We start from the raw sequence: 22,391 nt of genomic DNA on the forward strand, positions 1-22,391 counted from the left end.
GTTGGAACTTTAGAGTCTCAAAAGGAAATGATGGGGGCATGTAACCACTGTTAGCGCACCATAGAGGGTGACGGGGGCTCCATTTGTCTGGTCACATCAGCCCTTCATAGTTTGGAATGATTCAAACAAGAAGGCCACTCTTTATGAGTGTCTTTCTTGGCTAGGAGTCTTTTCCCGGTTTTTATTGACTATCATACACTGGTTTTGGGGGCGAGGGAAGGGGGTTAGAGATATCTTTGTACTTTGGCAGAGGATAAAGAAGTAGGGGAGGGAAGAGAGACAGTGGGAGAGTGGCTTGCTGAATTAACAGCCTGCCTCTAAAATTGTGACCATAAGGTATGATTCATGTTAGGCCCAGAGGAAATAAAAGATGTTTTCTCCTCTGCCTCTCACGTTATACCTCTGCAGAGATCATTTCTTTGGAGAATGTGAGCTATTTACTATGGGTATCGATGTGTAGCCTGAAACTACACATTGGTTTTGAGGGTGGGGGGCACTGGGGTCAAGAAGCTTAGGTGGGGGGGAGGGGTGAGAGGTATATTCTGAATATTTAATTGGCACTGCATAGATGGAGAAAGGCCATGCTGAAGTTGGAACACATTGTAGTTTTCAAGTAGAACAGTGTCCACTGTCTCAGAAAAATTGTGACAGCCAGAAATTACTGTTTCCCTGTTAGAGCCTGGAGATGCCAGACAAACAGTTGTGTTTTTACTACAAATAGAAAGCTAGAGAACCAGAAAGGATCTGAGTAGCTCACAAAAGGTCAGAAAGAAAGTACTGGATAGGGAGTTACCTTTTCAAAACACAGAATAGCAAATAGTGTCAGTCTCAGTTATCTGAAATTTTCTTCACTTTTTTTGCTCTGATAGAGGACATGAGGCTCCTTTTGCTGTTTCCTGTACCTTTTCCACTTAATGATTCTGTAGTGTTTCTTCCTCGGAGGTATCTTGGAATTCCAGGTTAATTTAGGTTAAGGAGTGTACTAGGGTTCTCCCGAGAAGCAGAATCAATAAGGCAATAAGGGTGTGTGTGTCTGTGTGTCTGTGTGTGTCTGTGTAAAGAGATTTATTATAAGGAATTAGCTTGCATGATTATGGAGGCTAAGAAGTTTCAAGATCTCCAGTCAGCCAGTCAGTAGATCTTACGGTGTAGTTCTAGTCTGATTCCAAAGGCCTGAGCACTAGGAGTGCCAGTGGTATAAATTCCAATGCAAAAGCTGGTGGAAGTTTTGAGACCCAAGAAAAGCCAGTTTTTGTTTTTGTTTTTAACATTTTATTTGAGAGAGAGCCAGAGAGCAGGGGAGAGAGTGGGAGAAGCAGACTCCCTGCTGAGCAGGGAGCCTGGTGCAGGGCTTGATCCCAGGACCCTCAGATCATGACCTGAGCCAGAGGCAGATACTTAACTGACTGAGCTACCCAGGTGCCCTGAAAAGCCAGTGTTTTAGTTTGAGTCCAAAGGCAGGAAAAGACTGATGTCCTAATTCAGACAGGCAAGAGGAGTTCTCCCTTGCTAGCTGGAGTATCAAGACATTTTGTTCTAGTTGGGCCTTTAACTGATTGGAGGAGGCCCACTGACATTGAGGAGAGCAGTCTGCTCTAATTAGTCTACCTATTCAAATGTTAATCTTACCAGACATACCCTCACAGACACACCCAGAATAATCTGTGACCAAATATTCAGTTACTCCTTGGCTCAGCCAAGTTGACATAAAATTAACCATCACAGGAGGGAAAACAGAAATGCACACAGGGAGACAAACCATAAGAGACTCTAAATCTTAGGAAACAAACTGAGGGTTGCTGGAGGGCAGGGGGGGTGAGGGGTTGGGATAACTGGGGATGGGGTAACTGGGTGATGGACATTGGTGAGGGTATGTGTTGTAATGAGCACTGGGTATTATATAAGACTAATGAATCACAGACCTGTACCCCTGAAATAAATAATACATTATGTTAATTAATTGAATTTAAATAAAAAAAAAGAAATGCACACAGCAGAGTGATACCCATCCCACTTAAGTTTGCCAGATAAACAGTGTGTCTCTATGAGAAATGTCTGCTTTGCTTGGAGACCTCAGTAATAGGGTTAAAAAGTAGAAGAAATATATATGGGATGAGGGCCAATTTGCTGTGTGCAACATACCTATTTTTCTTCCTTAATGTAAATTAACCTGGAAGTCTGAGATGCCTCCCATTCTAGGAAGAAACATTGTAGATACATTGATCTAACACCGAAACATGGCTGGGGCTAAGGGTTAGTTTCTAGGAATGCCTTGCTCTTAAATGTTTCAAACAGTTTTAGATATAGTGCCCAAGGCAGAGGGCTACATAACCCCGACTTTTATAACTTCATTCCTTTACATTTGGAAGATTTACAGACTCAGGAATCTGGAGCCTTTAGAGGAGTCAAAGGAGAGATGATTTAACTCTTGCTGATTGTCACAGAGAATAGGAAACAATTGCAATTTCAGATCTTGAACCCTTATACTTGAGGCCTTTATATTCATATTAAATGGCCTGTGGATTCCATGCAGAGCTAAACAGATTGTTTCCTTTTTTTTTAGAGAAAGAGAGAGTGCACACACAGGGGGATTAGTCTAACTCAGGTTCATATGTGTTATCTGGCTGGATAGAACTGGGAAGTTTGGTGGGAAGGGCAGAGTGGTGAACATTTAGCTGAGATCTCCAACATCTTTACAATTTCTAAGCTAATGAGTTGGGAGCAGGAAGAAAGAATAACTCTGGCCTTAAAAATTCATTTTCCCTCAAAGTTCCTACTGCCAGTTCTCTGAAAAGCTGGGAAACATGGAAAATCCAGAATGGCATTTTGTCCCTGTTGCTGTAGCTCCTGGACTTTTCCTTACAGTGTTCTAATTTATAAGAAAAGGGAATTACTCTAGGTAGGAGATGTGGAGATGGCTATAAATTAAATAGCTTCCTTAGCTTATTATAAATTTTAGTTGTCAACATTTGCAACAGTTGAGCAAGTGCTTATTAGATGTTTTCTTTGAGCAATACTCTCTCTGGTCCATTAGTTCTCAAGTTTGAAGGAAGTTTTCTGGGGAAGAATTTGTTTTTTTTCCCAACAGCTCTCACTTTGGTTTAATAGCTAATAGAAAAAATTCCTTGTTTATGTCTTTGTGTTCCACATTTGTGTGTGTGTGTGTGAGAGAGAATGTGTGTGTGTGTGTTCATATATGCACATTTCACAGTAGAGGAAGAAAGGGATGTGGTGGCTCCTGGGGTAAAGTTAGCAGGTACAGCAGAGGGCTGGAGCCTCAGTCCGATTCTCTCACTGTACATACCTTAGGCCCTTGTGTTTCCATAGTTCTCTCCTGAGAACTAGGGGCATTGTTGGGTTGGCTGCCAACCAGACACCGTGCTATATAGTGTGTGGCTAAGGGATTCACTGGAGGTAAAAGCCTAGTCATTTCTAAGGATTGAGGAAAAAAATGGCTTTGAGGATAGCTATTATCCTCTGTTTCTGTAGTATAATTAGTTGAACACAAATGCAATTATCTGTTGCTTTTTATTTTTATTTTTTATTTTTTTAGAAATTACTGTTACCAAATTGACTTTTCTCTTGACCTCTGCATGCTTCAGTTTCTTTCACTCTGTGGTATCCACGTGCTCTTTCCTCAAGGAATACAAATGATATCAGTCTTAACAAAAACTAATTGGGAGGGAACCCTAGTTTGTATGTTTTAAACAACAATAGAATAGCCTTTTGGGCTTTTGGAAGAGGGAGTTCCTTAGAGTTGGGTGTTAGAGCTGGTCTAGGCAGGCCAGTGACAGTCTGTGAAGGAAGACAGATTTTAGGAGGAGGAACAGGGCTGATGAATAAATAGTAGCATGAGAGGGAAAGCCCTCTTTGGCTTCTGAGGTAGGGAGGTGGGAAGATTAAGAGTGCTGTTCATCAGAACAAACCAACAGGGATTTGGGAGTTTGGAGAGCAGACTCTTTTTAAGAGTTTCCAGAATGAGGGCACCTGGGTGGCTCAGTTGGTTAAGCGACTGCCTTCGGCTCAGGTCATGATCCTGGAGTCCTGGGATCGAGTCCCAGGGGTTCCCAGCTCAGCGGCGAGCCTGCTTCTCCCTCTGACCTTCTCCCCTCTCATGCTGTTTCTCTCTCTCTCTCTCTCTAATACATAAATAAATAAAATCTTTAAAAAAAAAAAAAGTTTCCAGAATGAGTCTCATATAAGTTCTGAGGCAGGAAGTTGAGAGAACATATCACAAGTGGCCACCTTGTGGGGGGAAATTGTAGCAAACAGTAATGTCAGTGTCTTAGCACTTAGGCCAGGAACCACAGGGCTCCTCCAAGGGTTTAAAGTAGAATGTGTAGAATACAATGTGTACAACTGGAGATACTTTCTAGGATCCAAGTAGAGCCCTTGTCTTAACCAAAGGACATGAGGTTTTGATCTCTCATACCTGCCAGATATGGAATTACAGGCATTCAGCTCTAAGATTATATACATATAAACCTTATGAAGTTTTGCCAGATTGCACTTAGTTGGTGTCCACAGAAGTGGAGTCTATGTTTGTTGCCTTTCCTCTTTCAGCTGGATATCTGTGATTCATGGGATGTAGGCTTGTGTTTCTTTACCTTTTCTAATAAGGTGTACTGTTTTTAAGGTCCAAAAATTATTAGACTCCTCACAACAAGATGATAGTTGTATTTTTAGTATCTTTTTATGAAAAAATACATAACAAAAAGCTGCTGTGATTTCAATGATGCTTTAAAAAAAATTTTTTTTTTTTAAAGATTTTATTTATTTATTTGAGAGAGAATGAGAGAGAGCACATGAGAGGGGTTAGGGTCAGAGGGAGAAGCAGACTCTCTGCCGAGCAGGGAGCCCGATGCGGGACTCGATCCAGGGACTTCAGGATCATGACCTGAGCCGAAGGCAGTCGCTTAACCAACTGAGCCACCCAGGCGCCCTTAAAATTTTTTTTTTTAAAGTAATCTCTACACCCCATGTGGGGCTCAAACTCATGACCCCGAGATCAAGAGTCATATGTTCTTCCAACTGAGCCAGTCAGGCACCCATCAGTAATGCTTTTAAATCAGTTTGTCTTTATTAGTAACACCATAATCTACATCCAGTTGAAATGTAGTATATAAATATTTGTAAGATATATTATTTATTCAGACAGAAGATTGTGCTTATACAGATTCCTTATAATAGCTCCATGGCCCCACAGAGGTTCAGATTCCATGCATGGGTTGTGAATCACTCCTATTGATTGAGGTTAAGATGTGTGTCAGAAAACTACCTATTCATGCATGGAAATTTGTAGGCTTATTTGAAGTCAGTGATATCAATAATTTTTAAAGCCAGGCTATAAATATTTCACATTTCTGTTTGACCAAGTCTTGAGATAAGCAGAATACATAAAATGTGAATTCTTTTTTTTTTTTTTTTTTAAGATTTTATTTATTTATTTGACAGAGAGAGACACAGCGAGAGAGGGAACACAAGCAGGGGGAGTGGGAGAGAGAGAAGCAGGCTTCCCGTGGAGCAGGGAGCCTGATGCGGGGCTCGATCCTAGGACCCTGGGATCATGACCTGAGCCGAAGGCAGACGCTTAACGACTGAGCCACCCAGGCGCCCCTAAAATGTGAATTCTTTAGAAATGGGACTTCTGACTTGCTGTTGCTTTGTTTATTCTACTTAGAGCTAATAGTCCAGTGCTCTTGAATGTCTTAACAAGCTTGGACAGCGGTCATGTATCCTTTTGCAGTTTTTTATGTGTGGACTGTAATTAGTATAGCACAATGGATGAAACGTTTTCTGTAGTAGGATGTGGCTTCTTCATGAGACTTCCAGTGATTGTGTAATGTTGGGAAATTTCAGAAGATTCTTTGAATAGTAAAAAGCAGAAGACATCTCCACCCATATGAGCTTAAAATTTAGTTAGAAACAAAACCTACATAAAACAGGTAGAGAAAGATTTAAGTGAACATAATTTAATGGAGAAAGCTTTGGAGACTTTGGAGTCAGAATTCAAATGGTTGTGGGTTTAAAATCTAGAGTCTCAGATTTGATCCTCAGAGCAATGCTATAGAAATAGAAGATAGAGTAGGCAAGATCCCATTTAGAGATAAGTAAACAGAAATCGCATCTCAAAACTTCATTTGCCTAAGGACACAGCTGGTACACTGAAGAGCCAGAATTTGAATCCAGGTGTTTTGACTCCATGCCTCGTCTTTTTTACCTCCATAAGGCACAAAATCCAAAGTCCTTAGGTTGAGGGTCTACGCCATCACTAATAAGGGTCTAACCCATCTTTTTCAGCCTTTTCTCTCTCTCTCTTCCCACAAACCTTCGCTCCCACATTTGGCAGGTCCTGGCCAAGGATCACAGGTAAGGTGTCTGTTTCCTTTTGATGGCTTGCCGTTTAGCTCCAGTTAAATTGTCTGTGTTCTTAACCTCGTTATTCATGTAGTTCCTCCTATCAAGGTAAATCCTGTCGTCGTCCTCCTCCTCTCCTCACCCTGCCCCCATTTAACTATGACAAGAGGTCATCTGTCCAAAGAGAAAGACAAGAGGATTTGTGAATTTAGGAGAAAAGAAAAGGCTGCAAATATCGCTCTGGGCATTTATTTCAAAGGAAAGAGATGTAACCAGAGAGACTGACAAGTACTCAGTTGAAGCTGGGCATTGTGCTCTGTGGTGCACCTGGGCACACAGAGCTGCTGCTTCTTCCAGCCACGCTGTGGGGATGCTGTTGAATGCCAGGGTCTCTCCATTTCTTCATTTTCATGCCAAGTCAGTCACTGGCTCTGTCTCTCTTTTCCTATCCTACCTATCTTTGCTTGTTTCTTCTCTCTTCTTTTTAGTGTTAAATAAAAATTTCTTCAAAAAGAATTGGTGTTCTCATTTTGTTTGGCTTGCTTGTTTATTTTACTGTGTTGGAGGAAAGGGGGAGGAAAACTTTTTCTTCAGTACAAAAACACACATACCACATACTTATCCAATGTTTGAGTGAGAACTGTCCGCCAGCTACTTTTGTAAAAGTTGTTCTTTTTTTTTTTCTTAAGTGGTTACAGAGGTGGGAAGAAAGGCAGGTTTGTTATGGCAGTGAGGAGGGGAGCTCAAGGAATACATTATTTGTCCCACCTTACATTTCCCAGGTTCTTGGCATATTTAGCATCTCTTCCCCTGTGCTGTTTTCTTCTCTGTGTATGTTGTAATGTGAAAGGTAGCAAGCTAAAGAGAGTCAGGTTTATCTTGCTGTAACTTGTTTTTTTAAAGTTTCTGGCACAAGTCTTACAAAGCTGTAGAAAGAAAAAGGAAAGTTTGTATTACTGTCATACAACTTAGATACCTGATAATTCATTGTTTGGCCCTGGTGACTAGGGAGGGAATGGAAAGGAAAGAAGGAAGGGACCCTTCTCTATAATCATTTGTATCTTATTGCTAAAGTTGCAGTTGTGACCTCTAGCAAATCTGACTGGGCTGGTGGAAGTGGGGAGGAAGCCAACCTTCAGTGTCTCCTTGCGGGAAGGTAGGGCAATCAAAGAAGAAATAGATGCCTCCCAAAAATTCCAGGTAGGTTTTCCATGTGAAGGCTGACACAGTGATAGGACAGGGATACTCACTGAAGGTGGTTTCATGAGCTGAGGGAGGCCCAGAGATCCAGGAAACTTCCCATCCTTTTTTTTTTTTTTTTTTGAAGATTTTATTCATTTATTAAAGGGAGAAGCAAACTCCCCACTGAGCAGAGAGCCTGATGTGGGACTCAATCCCAGGACCTTGAGATCAGGACCGGAGCTGAAGGCAGACGCTTAACCAACTGAGCCACCCAGGCGCCCCTTCCTCATCCTTTTGATAACATATAAGCATCCTAACTTGATCTACGTGATCTCTCTGGGCCTGACAAAATGTGTGTCCTTTTATTCTACTGAACATTACCCTTTCCATAGTTCTGCTAAGCCTTCATTTGAGGGGAGAAGGATAAAAGGCATCAACTATCAAAAGTTCATTCCCTTTACCTGATTGGAAAGGGGAAAAGAGCTGAGAGTTTTTGCTCTAGCATAACTTGGGAGTCAAAGGTAGTAAGTGGTCATAGATTGCATGGTTAGACTCAATTTCCTTTTCAGAGTAGTTGTTTCTGTATGAAGAAATATAATTTATTTTACTAACAGAGTAGCTAACTATCTGAGGGAATTTAGATTCAATAAAGAATTAGGTCTAAAGGGTCAGACTGCTTGATATTCACAACTGTCATAGGCTTATATATGGCACGTCCTTACCAAGGATCATAGGTAAGGTCTGTTTTCTTTTGATAGTTTGCAGTTAAGAGGCTGGAATAACGGGGCACCTGGGTGGCTCAGTCAGTTAAGCGTCTGCGTTCAGCTCAGGTCATGATCCCAGTGTCCTGGGATAGAGCCCCACGTTGGGCTCTCTGCTCAGCGGGAGGCTGCTTCTCCCTCTCCCTGCCACTTACCCTGCTTGTACTCTCTGTCAAATAAATAAATGAAATCTTGAAAACACACACACACACACACACACACACACACACACACACACAAACCTTAAAAAAAAAAAAAAAAGGCTGGAATAAGGGAGTGTTAGGTGATCCTATTTGGGAGGAGGCAATCTCAGAATGGGGAGGGTGGTGAAGGAGTTGAGAGAGAAGATACTTAGCATATAGTAGGTAATTACTGAGAGCACATGGTTTTGGGATGAGAAGGTCCTGTATTCCTGTGAACTGGAGCAACATTTAAGCTCTTTGTGTCTGTTTACTGATGAGTAATCAGGGAATGTTTGCCTGGAAGGGTTATATGGGGTAAGAATCACCGTATGTAAAACCTAACCCATCATACAAATTCTTTAAACAAATTTATTAAGAGCTTACTATGTGCCTGGTACTGTCTTTTTGTTGGGGTAAATGAGACAAAGCCCCTGCATTTATAGAGCTTATATTCTGGTGGCATGCAAACAGTGGTAGTTATTGATTAGAGGAAAGCTTTAAAAAAAATGGAATTAAGAATGCCAAGGATAGGGACTCCTGGGTGGTTCAGTCGGCTAAGCGTCTGCCTTCGGCTCAGGTCATGATCCCAGGGTCCTGGGATCGAGTCCCGCATCGGGCTCTTTGCTTGGCAGGGATTCTGCTTCTCCCTCTGCTGCTCCCCCTGCTTGTGCTCTCCCTCTCTGTCTCTGACAAATAAATAAATAAAATCTTAAAAAAAAAAAAAAAAAAGAATGCCAAGGACAGGCGGGGCGCCTGGGTGGCTCAGTCAGTTAAGTATCTGCCTTTGGCTCAGGTCATGGGATCGAGTCCCGCATTGGGCTCTCTGCTCATCGAGGAGTCTGCTTCTCCCTCTCCCTCTCCTTCTGTGTTCTCTCCCTCTCAAATAAGTAAAATATTAAATAAAAAAAAAAAAATGCCAAGGACAGGCAAAGAGCTGCATCAGTTACTGATTATGCAAAAATGTAATGGCAAATCATCATGAGTTTCAATCTCTGTTATCTAATAGGGAAACCCATGATCTATATTGATGTGATGCTCAGAGGACTCACAAGTGTCTATACTCAATCTGCCCATCAGCCTTTGCCAAAGAGCTGCATTTTTATTTAAGATTTTATTTATTTGAGAGAGAGCGAGCACATGAGAGGGGGAGGGTCAGAGGGAGAAGCAGACTCCCTGCTGAGCAGGGAGCCCGATGCGGGACTCGATCCTGGGACTCCAGGATCATGACCTGAGCCGAAGGCAGTCGCTTAACCAACTGAGCCACTCAGGCGCCCCAAGAGCTGCATTTTTAAAACCCACCTCCAGACCTGGTCTGACTCTTGCCTTGTTCATAGGCAAATATCTGTTGCCTTAACTTGTAGTCTTCTGTTGGCCCAGTGAGTAGAGGCAGCTGTATTTATTTATTTGCCTCTCCCACAAGCTTGCTTTCCTAACAGGTCTGACCTCCTATCCAGTGGAAAAGGTGTTTCATCCATCTTCCTCTGGTTATTATAAAGTCTTGAGTCCCTTTGGACCAGTTTTGCCCTCATGTTGGTTTGATGTTTTCCTGTGGACAGCCAGGGCCTGAGCAGCACTTCACTCTCCCACTCTAGGCTTCCTTTCTACGTCTCCTCTTGGAGGATAATCAAGATGTCAAAGGTGTAGCACCCTCACTACTTGGGGTGCTTAAGGCTCTTCTGAACATACCTTGAAGGGCCACCAGGCTGGTGACCAGCATCACCCAGGCTTTTTCTTGCAGGAAGCCTGAACTGAGAGTGCCTTTACTGTGACTGAACTCGGGGTATCCTGTTTGTTTCAATCCTTTCACCGTGTAGTTCCCTGTCTCTGGTTCAAAAGAGAATTAATTATCAGGGGAGGGTTTCAGAAATCATTAATACCTCCTTTTGCATCATCTCAGAACATCTTTTTTGATCTCCAAGGACAGCGCTCAGCACAATTTATTGCCCAAATAAGTATTTTTTAACATTTATGGGTAGTGATGATGAGGTACTTAAACAGCGAAAAATAGATACAGAATCTATGTGTCACACTGGGGATGCAAACAGAACAGAACAGGAACTTTAAAGTCTTGTTAGAGAGACAGCTAAAATAGCTTAGTCACCTTGGACTTGGGTGCCCCCTCACTTAAAAACCATCTTCCAGAGTGTGTCAAGCAGTTTAGCGTAAGTTAAAATCTGGGCTTTGGAATAGATCTGGATTTTTATTCACCATTTACTAGCTGAATAAAATTACCCCAAATTACCTTTGAGACTGACTTTTCACATGACAACAGCTGCAACCTCAAAAAGGCCATGAAGATTAAATGAAATAATCGATACATCATTCAGCACAATGCTTGGCTCACATGGTAGTAAATGTAGTAGTAAATGGTAGACATTGTTTACTGATACTATATGTTACTTGTCTGGCTTTGTTAGTTTCACCTTCCAAAAGGAACTTTTATCATCTCTGCCTTTGGTGAGTATCCGTATGTGCTGACTCTAATACTTAAATATACTGAGGATGAGAAAGGCGTTTTGTCTTATGGAGCGCCATCACAAGTAGAAATGCTTAGGGCATATTAAAAGAATGTGACTAGATTATAGACTATATATAGATTAGTTTATAAGGAGTAAGGGCTTTCTTGCTCCCCCCATTCTCTTCTCCAAGCTTAGCATTGTGTCTGTGGGATGCACAATCAATATGAGAAGTGTGAGAAGAATGACAAGAGTTTCCCCTAGTGAGATCAACTGGAACAGAGTATTCACATAAATAGAATGAAATTTTATAGAGCCTCCGGTGCGACGCAAAAGTAATTTAGACTTTGTCCCATAGACAGTGAAAAGCCGTTAAAACTGGTGGTATGGCATGTACAAATTAGCATTTTAGAAAGAGGTCAGGTGGCTGTTTGGTTTGGAGGCAGAGATAGTATTTAGAGTTGATGGATCATTTATTAGGTAACAGCTCAGTGCCAGGCCCTGAGGTAGGTGTGGGAGGAGATAACAACGATGAATAAGACGAGGTTGGATCTCAAGGGGCTTGCCAGGAGACTATTGGGAATATTTTAAGTGTGAGATGATGAAGACTTGGGAAACCCCTTTGGAAAGAAAGGAATAAAAAGTGGGGAAGAACTACTTGTACTTAGTAATGTATGGAGAAGAGAAAAAATCAAGATTTTGACTAAATCATGGGCAGAACCAGGGTCTCAGATTTGAGTGAGGAGATGGCAGGGCAGTCAGAAGCTAGGAGCCCAGTCAGTGAAAATGTTAAATTGAAACTTAGGAAGAGGTTAGAGCTAGAGAAGTTGATTTGTGGGTCAGTTTGCAAGAAGGTGCAGGTAAAATCATGAGGGTGAATGAGAACTTGGGAGAAACAATAGGGAAAAGATCAGAGGTGAGGAGTGAGTCTTGGGGAATGAATTCTCATGTTTGAGAGGTGGGAGGGGGAAAATGGAGGCAGAGAAGGAGAGAAAGAACAGCCAGAAAGGTGGGAAAACCAGGGAAGTAGAGAGTTGCAGAAGCCAATAGAGATGGGAGAGAATGGAAGTGCTAGATGCTGTAGCGAGGTCAGAGAGGAAGACACCAGGAAGCAAGGAAGAACATATAAATCAATCTAGACTGACATAGAAAACGTGGATTAACTGCTAGCCATAGGAAATGATTAAAATATTTGTTAAAAGGCTCTGGGCTAGGTTTTTATTTGGGAGGGGGTGTAATTTATTTCTAGTTTTCTTGAAGTTAAAATATAGTATTTGAAAGTTCATAAAGAATAATAGCAGTGTCTTTTTTTCCTCCTAGGCTTATTTCCCCAGGACAACCACTGTCAACTCAGATGTATTCCTAAATAGTATGCTTATATTACCACTTCTTGATGATAAAATTTAGGCATTATCTATTGATTTTCTGTTAAAAGAAGATGAGGATAGATAGATAAACCTCTACCCACTTTCCTTCTCTGCATCTTTTACAAATCATTATATTACACATTGTAGTTAAATTAATGTTTATGTAATTTGGATTTTGTAAATGTTACGTATTACAGAGCCAAGTTGTGTGCCATGATTAGGTTTCCTTTTGTAAAATTTGGTGTTTTCCCTGGAGATGATGATCACCTTATTTTTTTTTTAACCAGGCAGAATTTTCCATATCCATATCTTTAATCCTTCATCCAATCTGTCACAGACCTTCAGAAAGATGACCTATCAATTCTGTTTTCCCCTCCTCAAGATCTTCCAGAGCCCTCTTTCTCTTGTTCCTTTTGGACTAATTGCCTGTTTTGGCCATTTTTCATTCTAGAATTTCCTTATTTCCTTTCCCCTATTAGAGTCCTTACTTTCCTGGATCCCATTTTATCCACTCTACCTATTCACTTCCTGTTTTTCTGAAGCACACCTCTGGTGGCTTTTTAAGATCACATGGAAGGCAATCTTTTTTTTTTTTTTTTGGAGTCATTGCATGTCTGTCTTTATTCTTTCCTCACATTCGATTGGTAGTTTGGATGGGTATAGAATACAATTAGAACATAATTCTCAGTTTTGAAGGCTTGTTCCTTTGGGAATATAGAAACACAAGAGTCACTCTCTGCTGGGCCTATGAGGAAGTCATATATAAAGCTGAGTCTGGAGTTGACCGTATTTAGGTTTTGTCTAAGTAGTAACAGAGTAGGGGAGTAGGCACAAAATAAAGGAAATATGCAGGGATGAGAGGCCTTACTGCCCCAGAGAGATTGAGACTGTAACTGTTTAGGTTCTGTTGGCTTTCTGGTTTCTGATTCCAGAAACCAGATCTCATGAGGGCTTTATTCCTTTATTCCTGCTTTATTATTTGTTCCTTTTAACCTATGGCAGCTTGAGTAGGTTTCTGTTTCTTACAACTAAATGTTCATTAAGACAACCATCCGTTTTATCTCAAATCCATCTCTGTCACAGCGTGAAGGCTCAGTGTCTATATTTAGAAATAGAACTACATTTCTGAGAGCTCTCTGAATTAGAAGCAGAAAGCCTGAATTTCAGACCTTTATCTGCTTTTACTGGCACTGGTCAGTGAGACAAATTGAACAAATTGCTTTACCTCCATGTAACTCAGTCTCAGTGTCAATAAAAATGAAATGGTTTACCTCAGTAAGGTTTTTAAAATAAAAGAAATGAGATTACTTTTGTATTCATGCTGTGAGCATTTGCCACTGCAGTGGGACTGGTGGGAAATGACTGAGTGATGGGAAGGACTCTTCCCCCAAGAAGACTGCCTGTCCAGGACCTGAAGTAACTATTTCTGTCTCTAGCTGTCAACCCTGCTTATTATCTCATCTGCTGGCATGTGGGGTATCAGAGCTTACCTGTGACTAAAACAGAGAAAAAGTGGCCCTGAAGGCGGATTTCTGGCGTCTGGCTTGTGGCACAACACTGGTAGGTCCCGCTGTCCGATGGTGTGGTTTGGTTTATGGTGAACACCAACTTAGATGATCTTTCACTGACACCATCTCTCCCAGGATCCCGTTTAAGTCTCAGTTGCTCTAAGCTGGTCTCAGGGAAACAGTCCGAAGACCTGTCCTTGCACAAAAACACTATAACCCCCTCAGCCTCTTCTTTCTTATACTGCAAAGTACAGATCAAGCTTAGTCGTTTTCCTTCCTGGTGAAACGAGCTTTGGATGTGCATGCACCCTGGAATGGGAAGGGGGAAGAATTAGCCATGGGAAGTTTGCTCACACAGACTAAGTTCACTCACATAGAAATGTTGAGGCAGAGGTGGGGGCTGCCCAATAGACATTAAATACCACCTCTTAGAAGAGTAGTCTATGGGCTATACCCATATCTGAGGGAGACCTGTAATCCCAGTTATTCATTAATTCAGAAATGGTTTATATTTTATTTCTACTCCAAATAGAACTTGTATAGGACCTTTATTAAAGTGCATTTATATACATCTAATCCTTGGTATAGCCCTAGAACCATGTACTGTTGTTCCCATTTTATAAACTGAGGTGCACAGTGGTTAAATGGGTTGCTAAAGTTGACATATGTCATATATATATACATATATATATATATATATATTTTTTTTTTTTTTGAGAGATAGTGGGGAGGGGAGGGGCAGAGGGAGGGGGGTGGAGAGAGAATCCTAAGCAGGCTCCACGTCCAGCATGGAGCCCGAAGTAGGGCTTGATCTCATGACCCTGAGATCATGACCTGAGCCGAAATCAAGAGTTGGATGCTTAACTGACTGAACCACCCAGGCACCCCAAGTTGACACATGTTGTAATATCAGAATCTCAAACCTAGATTTCATAAATTTAGAATGTATAAGATCCTGAAAGAATCTTAGATTGAGGGCCAGATTACCAGGTTCTTGGTAACACATAGGAGAGGCAGAATGTCTGATGGGGAGGGTACTAGTTTTAACAGAAAAAGAAAAACTATGTTTTTCACCCTTTCATTAGTGTCAAGAGGGAGTGGGTCCTTTTCTTCCCCACCAGAAAAAAATCTTGGGATCCATCCCTCCTCATGAGTCCAGGATTTTCCCTGATGGCTGTCTCTGCTCTGGGGATCTGGGGAGGGGCTGTCCTCACCGCCAAGCTGGATGTCCATGATTGCCAGCAGAATGGCCAGGGCCAAGCAGCCTCTGCCAGGTGCCATCAGTGTCCTGCACGTTGTCAGCAGCTGCAGGAACTTGAAGCAAATGTTGGCTCCAATGATGTCCTTGGCCTCACTTTCCTGAAAGCACATGAGGATTCCTAGACAAGGCCTCCCAGGGCTCCAAGACCATCTCCATGTTCCAGGCACTAGCTTAAGTTGGCTAGAGTCAGGTGGAGGAAGGCTTGGGCATGAGAGTCCAGCTGGCTGGGAAGTGAGACAGTTAATCAAGTGAGGTGTACTGGAGAGAAGAGAGGAGAAAAGAGGGAAGAGACAGAGAGAGACACTAAAGGCTATATTTGCAGAATATTTTTTTCTAAATTAAGTTGTATTACTGGGTCAAAGAATATGAACACAAATTTTTTTCTACTATGTATTATCAGATTGCTTTCCAGAAATATGGTTGAGATTCGGATATTCAGCAAGAATGTGCTTGTCAGCACTGAATATTGTCTTTTACATTTTTGCCAATTTGATGAATGAAAAATTAGATCTCACTGTTGTTTTATTTTGCATTTCCATGACTAGTGAGGGTGAGGATCTCTTCATACATTTATTGGTCATTCGTATTTCCTCTTCTCTGAATTGCCTGTTCATATTCTTTGCATTTTTTTCCCAAGTCAACTTTCTAAAAAATCAGTTTTTCTCTATATTAGAGATGTTACCCTGACTTTTTTTCTTCTTTTAACAAATATTTTCTCCCAATTCATTGTTTGTCTCTTGAAATGATGTTTCTTTCCATCAGGAAAATTCACATCTGTATTGTAGTTAAATACAGTGCATCTATCTTTTAAGTCATCTGTAGTACTCTGTATTGTTTAAGAAAGTTTCCCTCAGGCTAGAGTTACACTTTTTCCCAACATTTTATTGTTTTACCTTTTTATGTTTATATCTTCTAATCCTAGCTAAGAAAAATTGTTCTCATGTCAAAAAACCCAAACTGAACCCAAAGCAAAACCAAGATAACACCTGAATTTTCATCAGTTGGAAATGGTTGAATAAATTTTGACTCATTCATACAGTAGAATATTATATATTATTAAAAAGAATGAGTTCTCTAAATATGAGCCTGAAGGGGGATCAATAATATACCATTATGTCAAAAAAGGCAAATTGCAGGGCTATGCATATAAAATAAATATTTTTATTTTTTTAAAAATCCTCTCTCTTTATATAAGTGTTTTAAAAATATATTTAAACACTTTTGTAGTTTATAACTGTTTGGATAGGTAATTACATTCACAGAGTTCAAAGGTCAGAGGTGTACAGTTAAAACTTTCCTTCCTGCTCCCACCCCCAGTGATCTCTTGCCCCTTCCCAGAGTCAACCAATGTTGCCTTATTGTGGATGCTTCTAGAGATAGATTCTATGCATATTTAAGAGGTTCCATATTTTTCCTTTTATAAAAAACATCAATAACAACAATGAAGGATAGTATACGGTACACTCTGTTCTACATTTTGCTTTTTTCACTTACCAGTGTGTCCTGTGGAGACCATTCCATATCAGTACATAAACAGCTTTCCCTCTTTAAAAATTGCTGCACAGTAATCATAGTTATGTGAATTTATTCTCATAGATTCCTACCAGTGAGGATTTTGATTATTTCTGATCTTTTTATTGACGTATAATTGACATACATGATATGAGTTTCAGGTGTACAAGTCATGATTTGACACTTGTATACGCTATGAAATGATCACCACAGGAGGTCTAGTCACCTTCATCACCATGAAAATTTACCCCCCAATTTTTTTCTTTTGATGAGAACTTTCAAGATTCACTCTGCCGGCAACCTTCAAATGCACACTACAGTACCATTCACTGTAGTCACCATGCTGTACACCACATCCCCATGACCTGTTCATTTCACAGCTGGAAGTCTGTACCTCCAGGCCCTCTTCACCCATTTCCCCCACCCCTCAGGCTCCTCTCCTCTGGCAACCACCATTCTGTTCTTTGTATCCATGAGTTAAGTGGAAAATATTAAAAGTGGTGAACTTTTGGGGGGAAGGGCAGTTCCTATGGGTTGGGAGGCAGATGAATGTAAGGAGGCTTTTTTTTCTCATTGCATACTCTTTCGCCTGATAAATTTTATCTTATGAATGTATTACTTTTTTTAAAAGTATTTTTATTTTTGCGAGAGAGAGAGAGAGAGAGAGAGAGAGAGAATGAGCAAGAGGGAGGGGCAGAGAGAGAAGCAGGCTCCCTGACGAGCAGGGAGCCTGATGCGGGGCTCGATCCCAGGACCCTGGGATCATGACCTGAGCCGAAGGCAGACGCTTAACCAACTGAGCCACCCAGGCGCCCCTAAATTTGTCGCAATCCTAATGAAATCTCCCAGTGGGTCTGGCCCCCAGTGCTGCTGCCCTAGCCTTGACCTTGTGTTCCCTCTCCTATGTGTTGTCCTACTCTCTCTTTTTTTTTTTAAGATTTTATTTACTTATTTGACAGAGAGAGACACAGCGAGAGCAGGAACACAAGCAAAGGGAGTGGGAGAGAGAGAAGCAGGCTTCCCGCAGAGCAGGGAGCCCGATGTGGGACTCAATCCCAGGACTCTGGGATCATGACCTGAGCTGAAGCCAGACGCTTAATGACTGAGCCACCCAGGAGCCCTATGTTGTCCTACTTTCATGCTGTTCCATGTCTCCACCAGAAAGTCCTGCTGAGTCTTGAAACAAAACATTGAACTTTCAGTGATATGCTTTTGTGTCTAGCTACAAAGTATTATCTTTGAAAAGGAAGATAAAGAAATGAAATCTTGCCATTTGCAACAACATGGATAGAAATGGAGGGCATTATGTTAAGCAAAATAAGTCAATCAGAGAAAGACAACTATCATATGATCTCACTCATGTGGAATTCAAGAAACAAAACAGAGGATCATAGGAAAGGGAAGGAAAAATAAAACAAGACGAAATCAGAGAAGAAGACAAACCATAAGAGACTCTTAATCATAGGAAACAAACTGAGGGTTGCTGGAGGGAGGTGAGTGGGGGGATGGGGTAACAGGGTGATGGGCATTAAGGAGGACACCTGATATAATGAACCCCGGGTATTATATTAGACTGATGAATCACTGACCTCTACCTCCGAAACTAATAATACACTATATGCTAATTAATTGAATTTAACTAAAAAAGGTAAACTCAAAAAGGAAGATAAAGAAGAATTGCAATTATTCATTTAGCCTAGGTTTGTGCTTAAAAGCATAGACTCTGGAGCCAGACTGCTTGTATCTCAAAACTTACTAGTTGTGTGACAGGCAAGTTTCTTAGGCTCCTGGGACAGGAACAATGCTCAGCCCCTAATAAATGGATATATTTGACAAAGACTGAACAACTATGATGTGTCAGGCACCATAGAGCACAGAGAGGTGACTAAAACAGAGGCCGACCTTCTCAGTGATTCTATGCAGCCTCTAGTTAGAAGGACTGGTCTATAATCTGGCTTTGGCACTAACTAGCTGCATAATGTTGGGCAAGTTTCTGACCCTCTCTGAAAAGCAGCTTACTGAGCTGTAAAGTGGTGATAGTATTCTCTTCCCAGGGTTGTTCTTTGGGTTAAAAGAGGCAACCCATGTAAACTACTACACAGTTGAATGCCAGTATAGTGGCTGGCATAGAGTAAGGGCTCAGTAAGTGTTAGCCATGACTAGTTTTATGCTTCCTCATATTTGTGGCAATTTACGTCCCAAACACATCCACATCCACAATTGTGTTTAGTTCTTATAAAGCGCAGCTATTCTAGTTATTTAAAAATTTGTCACTTTTACTAAGCATATGGAAGCTTAGAGAGGCATGTGAGTAGCTTAAAATCACAGCTTCTAAGTGAAGGAGCTAGGATTATAACTCCCAAGTTATGCAGGTCTGTCATGTCCTTTGTGCCTCTTCTCACAGCTCTCCAGCAATTCAGGAACAGCTGCAATCCAAGGAGGGCTGTGCTAACAGTAATAAGTTCATAAAGTATACCAAGGAATAGGAAAGGAGAAATTCTGAATGAGAGGTCTGGAAAAGCTGCAGGACGGGAGTGCAGTTGGGTCTTGACAGATGTTTGCTGACTATGTGGTGAGGTAAGGTGGGGAATGGGCTGGGGAGATTTGTCTTCCAGCCCCGGCTGTGCATTAGCTAGCTGTAGGATGTTGAGAAGGTCATGTCCCTTCTCTAGGCGTGTTCCCTGAGGGACTGGTGCAGCGGGATGGGAGGGAGCAGGGTAGGGATTGCTTCCAAGCAAAGAGCTGCAGAGTGGCGGGCAGGCTCACAGGCGCTGATGCAAGTGGCCGAGTTTCGTGGTGCCTAGGGCCGAGCTGGAGCAAAGCGTGTAAGTTTATCGTGGGCCGTTCAGGAGGCCTGGGGCAGGTGGGGGCCCTGGGGAACGGATGCTCTTGGAGTAGGTGACCTTGGTGCCTGGAGGAAGATGCACCCCAGTGTGATGCAGGCAGGGCTTGGTGGAGCAGGCACAGCCGCTTCTGCATTATGATCACTAGAGGGCGCTGCCTTCTAGTTGAAGCCGGAGATGGACGGTGAGCCGCCGGGGCGCGGGGTAGGGCGTGCAGGCTAGCTGGGGAAAACCTGAACTAGTACTGGAGGTGTGGGCGGTGCAAGATCCGGTCTGGTGGGTCCCGAGGACGTAGTTTGTACTAGAGGCGCAACTGGCCCTCCATAGCGGGAAGAGGTGTTGGGGAGGGAAGTGGGGGGACTTTCTGGGTCCATGAGCTAGAGACAGGTCTCCTCTTCCTCATAAAACGTGGCGGGCCCCGGAGTCGGCAAGGATGAAGGTCCAGCTTAGGTTGGCATCGTCACCTCTCAGCCTTCCCCGGGGCCCCTGAACTATGTTGGGTGCCCAGGAACCTATGGACTCTGAGGATGTGCCTCTGGAGGTAAACACCCTCCATCTCGCCGACCTTATGAAGCGGGAGGCACCTGGAGTCTCAGACTTAGATCCAAGCTTCGTGTGATCTGGGGCACGTTACTAACCTTTCTCAGCCTCACATTCCTCTTGTGTTTAAAGCTCCCTCCCATGAATGTTGCGATAATTAAATGACACATGGATCTGTGCCCGACGTTTTCTGCGGAGTGGACCCACTGCTGGTGGGTACAAGACTGTAAGGAAGACGCTCTTCTCTTTGCTACTGAAGCCCAGATCTAACCTCTCAGAGGAGCTGGAAAGCTAACAATCAGCTTCACAAATATTTGTTTACAGATACCCATTTGCAGATCTCCCATCAAGCTGAAAAAGATGCCCCAGACCCAGAGATGGGATTTCATCAACCACCACAACCCCAACTTCCTGAAAGTAGAAACAGATTAGTAAGTAAATTGAAGTTAGCTGCAGGAGGCCCTTGGAGCACTTGCCTGCTTTCTCAGCCTTGCGGCTCTTACCCCCTTGACACATAGAGCCCAGCTTCTCAACCTTAGCATTAATGCACCAGAGGCACCTTTGGTTATCTGGTGAAGCCTGTGGATCCCCTTCTCAGAATAATACTTACAAATTAATAAAATAAAATATAAAGGATAACAAAGGAAACAAATTATATCAGAACAGTTGTCTAAACATTAGAACATGTGATAGAGAAGTATAAGTGCTTCCTAGCATCTGTAATGATCGTAACTTCATAGTAGTGATGAATGTATGTGACATTTTGAGAAACCTGTAACAACTGTAATGAGATTTGAAAATATTTTGATTTCTATTGATGGCAAATTCTATTGTGGTTTGTTGTGTACCTTCATAATTGAAGCAAATGCTTGCTAACTTTCAGCTAGAAACTGGTGGAAGTAAAGATATGTTTCCCCCAGATTCACGAATCCCATGAATGGACCCCCCAGTGCAGAACTCCTGCAGAATAGGCTCCTTGTTTTGCAACTAGGGAAACTGAGGCAACCAGATCTCCTGATTTTTAGATGAAAGGTCTTCCACTGAAGTGCATAACTCTGGAACTTAGAGGAAAACTCTTTCTTCTTCTTCTTTTTTTTTAAATGCGGGGCCTGAATTCATGACCCTGAGATCAAGAATTGAGCTGAGATCAAGAGTTGGTTGCTTAATGGACTGAGCCACCCAGGTGCCACAAGGAAAACTACTTCTTCTTCTTCTTTTTTTTAAAGATTTACCCATTCATTTTAGAGAGGCGGGGGGAGAGAGAGGGTGGAGGGGTGGGGCAGGGGGAGAGGGAGAGAGGGTCTTAAGCAGACTGCGATGAGCGTGGAGCCTACACGGGCTGATCCCATGACCCCAAGATCACAACCAAGAGTCGGACACCCAACTGACTGTACCACCCAGGCATCCCATGAAAAACTATTTCTAAACCATTCTTTTCACTCTGGAATTCCCAAGTTTACTCTGCCAAAATATGCCAGTTGGCCCGAAGCCTCTCTTGTTGGCATCACCCCCAGAGCATAGATGTGGGATGTAAACTTCCCTCAGGGATGCCTCACAGGACCAGCCTGAAGCCCCATGGAGCCCAGTGGCTGGTCCTAGGCCAGGCTTGGAGGGATCCAGAGGAGAGTGGATCCAAGACTTGGTAACTTTCCTCTGGTGACTATCTCTTTTTTACTGATAAGAATGATCCTTTGTCATTCATCCCCCACGAACACTGAACAAAGAAAGTGGCCTGGAGGATTTAGAACAGCATAAGAGATTTATGCTCGGTCAGGTATGTTACTTCAAGGAGCTTGCCTGGATTTCCCTCCCATGAACACACAGTACAGTTCTTTTCCAGTTGAGGTAAGTGTCCGAATGGGGCCTGTATCCCTGGAAGCCTACTGGGGAAGAGCGAGCATGGGGGCCCGGCTGGTACAGTAACACTTCTCTTTCTAGGGTCCTGAGGGTAAAGGGCATTGCAAAAATCAGGGGTTCTCAGGGACCTCACTGGAAGCCTGTCCTTACCTGAGTGGTTCTGTCAACTGTCCCATCCCAGCTCCCAGACCCCAGTTCCCCAGTGGGCCTCATTACCTCGGGACAGAAGTTCTTCTTTCTTGCTCTCAGCCTGGGGGCCCTGGTGAAAGCACTTTGAATGAGCTCTCAGCCCCGACTTGTTCTTTGGTTGTCTCCCACTTCCGTCATTGCTCACACCTTCATTACTGGTATATATGGTCTTTGAAAACCACAGCATGGGTTTTTGTAGCAATCGGGGGTCTTCCTGCCTCTCTCTCTCATCCACCCCCACCGTGAACTTTTTTCTTCTCCACCTCATCCTCTGCTGCTTTCTCCTTTTCCTCTTCCTTTTGTGTGTGTTAGAGACAGACTCTATCTGCTGAGGGGGCTGAGAAAAAGCGCTCTTTGAAATTGTTTTCTTCACCTT

At 42.5% G+C, this 22,391-nt stretch overlaps 1 protein-coding gene across 1 annotated transcript; it reads right to left on the reverse strand.

The window, feature by feature from the left end:
- Window positions 1-9,830: 9,830 nt before the first annotated feature.
- Window positions 9,831-22,102, reverse strand: CD160 (CD160 molecule). Its single transcript, XM_032415413.1, has 4 exons — window positions 22,043-22,102; window positions 15,028-15,172; window positions 13,796-14,122; window positions 9,831-10,306 (listed from the first exon to the last, which is right to left on the reverse strand). The coding sequence occupies exons 2-4, from the start codon at window positions 15,092-15,094 to the stop codon at window positions 10,107-10,109; spliced, it is 594 nt and encodes a 197-aa protein (XP_032271304.1). The 5' UTR covers window positions 15,095-15,172; window positions 22,043-22,102; the 3' UTR covers window positions 9,831-10,106.
- Between the last annotated feature and the right edge of the window lie 289 nt (window positions 22,103-22,391).

The sequence above is a fragment of the Phoca vitulina genome, unplaced genomic scaffold (assembly GCF_004348235.1).
Source record: "Phoca vitulina isolate PV1807 unplaced genomic scaffold, GSC_HSeal_1.0 scaffold2, whole genome shotgun sequence".
Classification (NCBI taxonomy): Eukaryota; Metazoa; Chordata; class Mammalia; order Carnivora; family Phocidae; genus Phoca; species Phoca vitulina.

Coding starts and splice junctions, on each gene's coding strand:
- CD160 (XM_032415413.1), bottom strand. CDS start 15,094: ATGGCACCTGGCAGAGGCTGCTTGGCCCTGGCCATTCTGCTGGCAATC. Junction 14,123..15,027: donor CATGGACATCCAGCTTGGCG/GTGAGGACAGCC, acceptor TTCCCATTCCAG/GGTGCATGCACATCCAAAGC. Junction 10,307..13,795: donor TTTCTCTGTTTTAGTCACAG/GTAAGCTCTGAT, acceptor CTTTTGAACCAG/AGACAGGGAACTACACGGTG.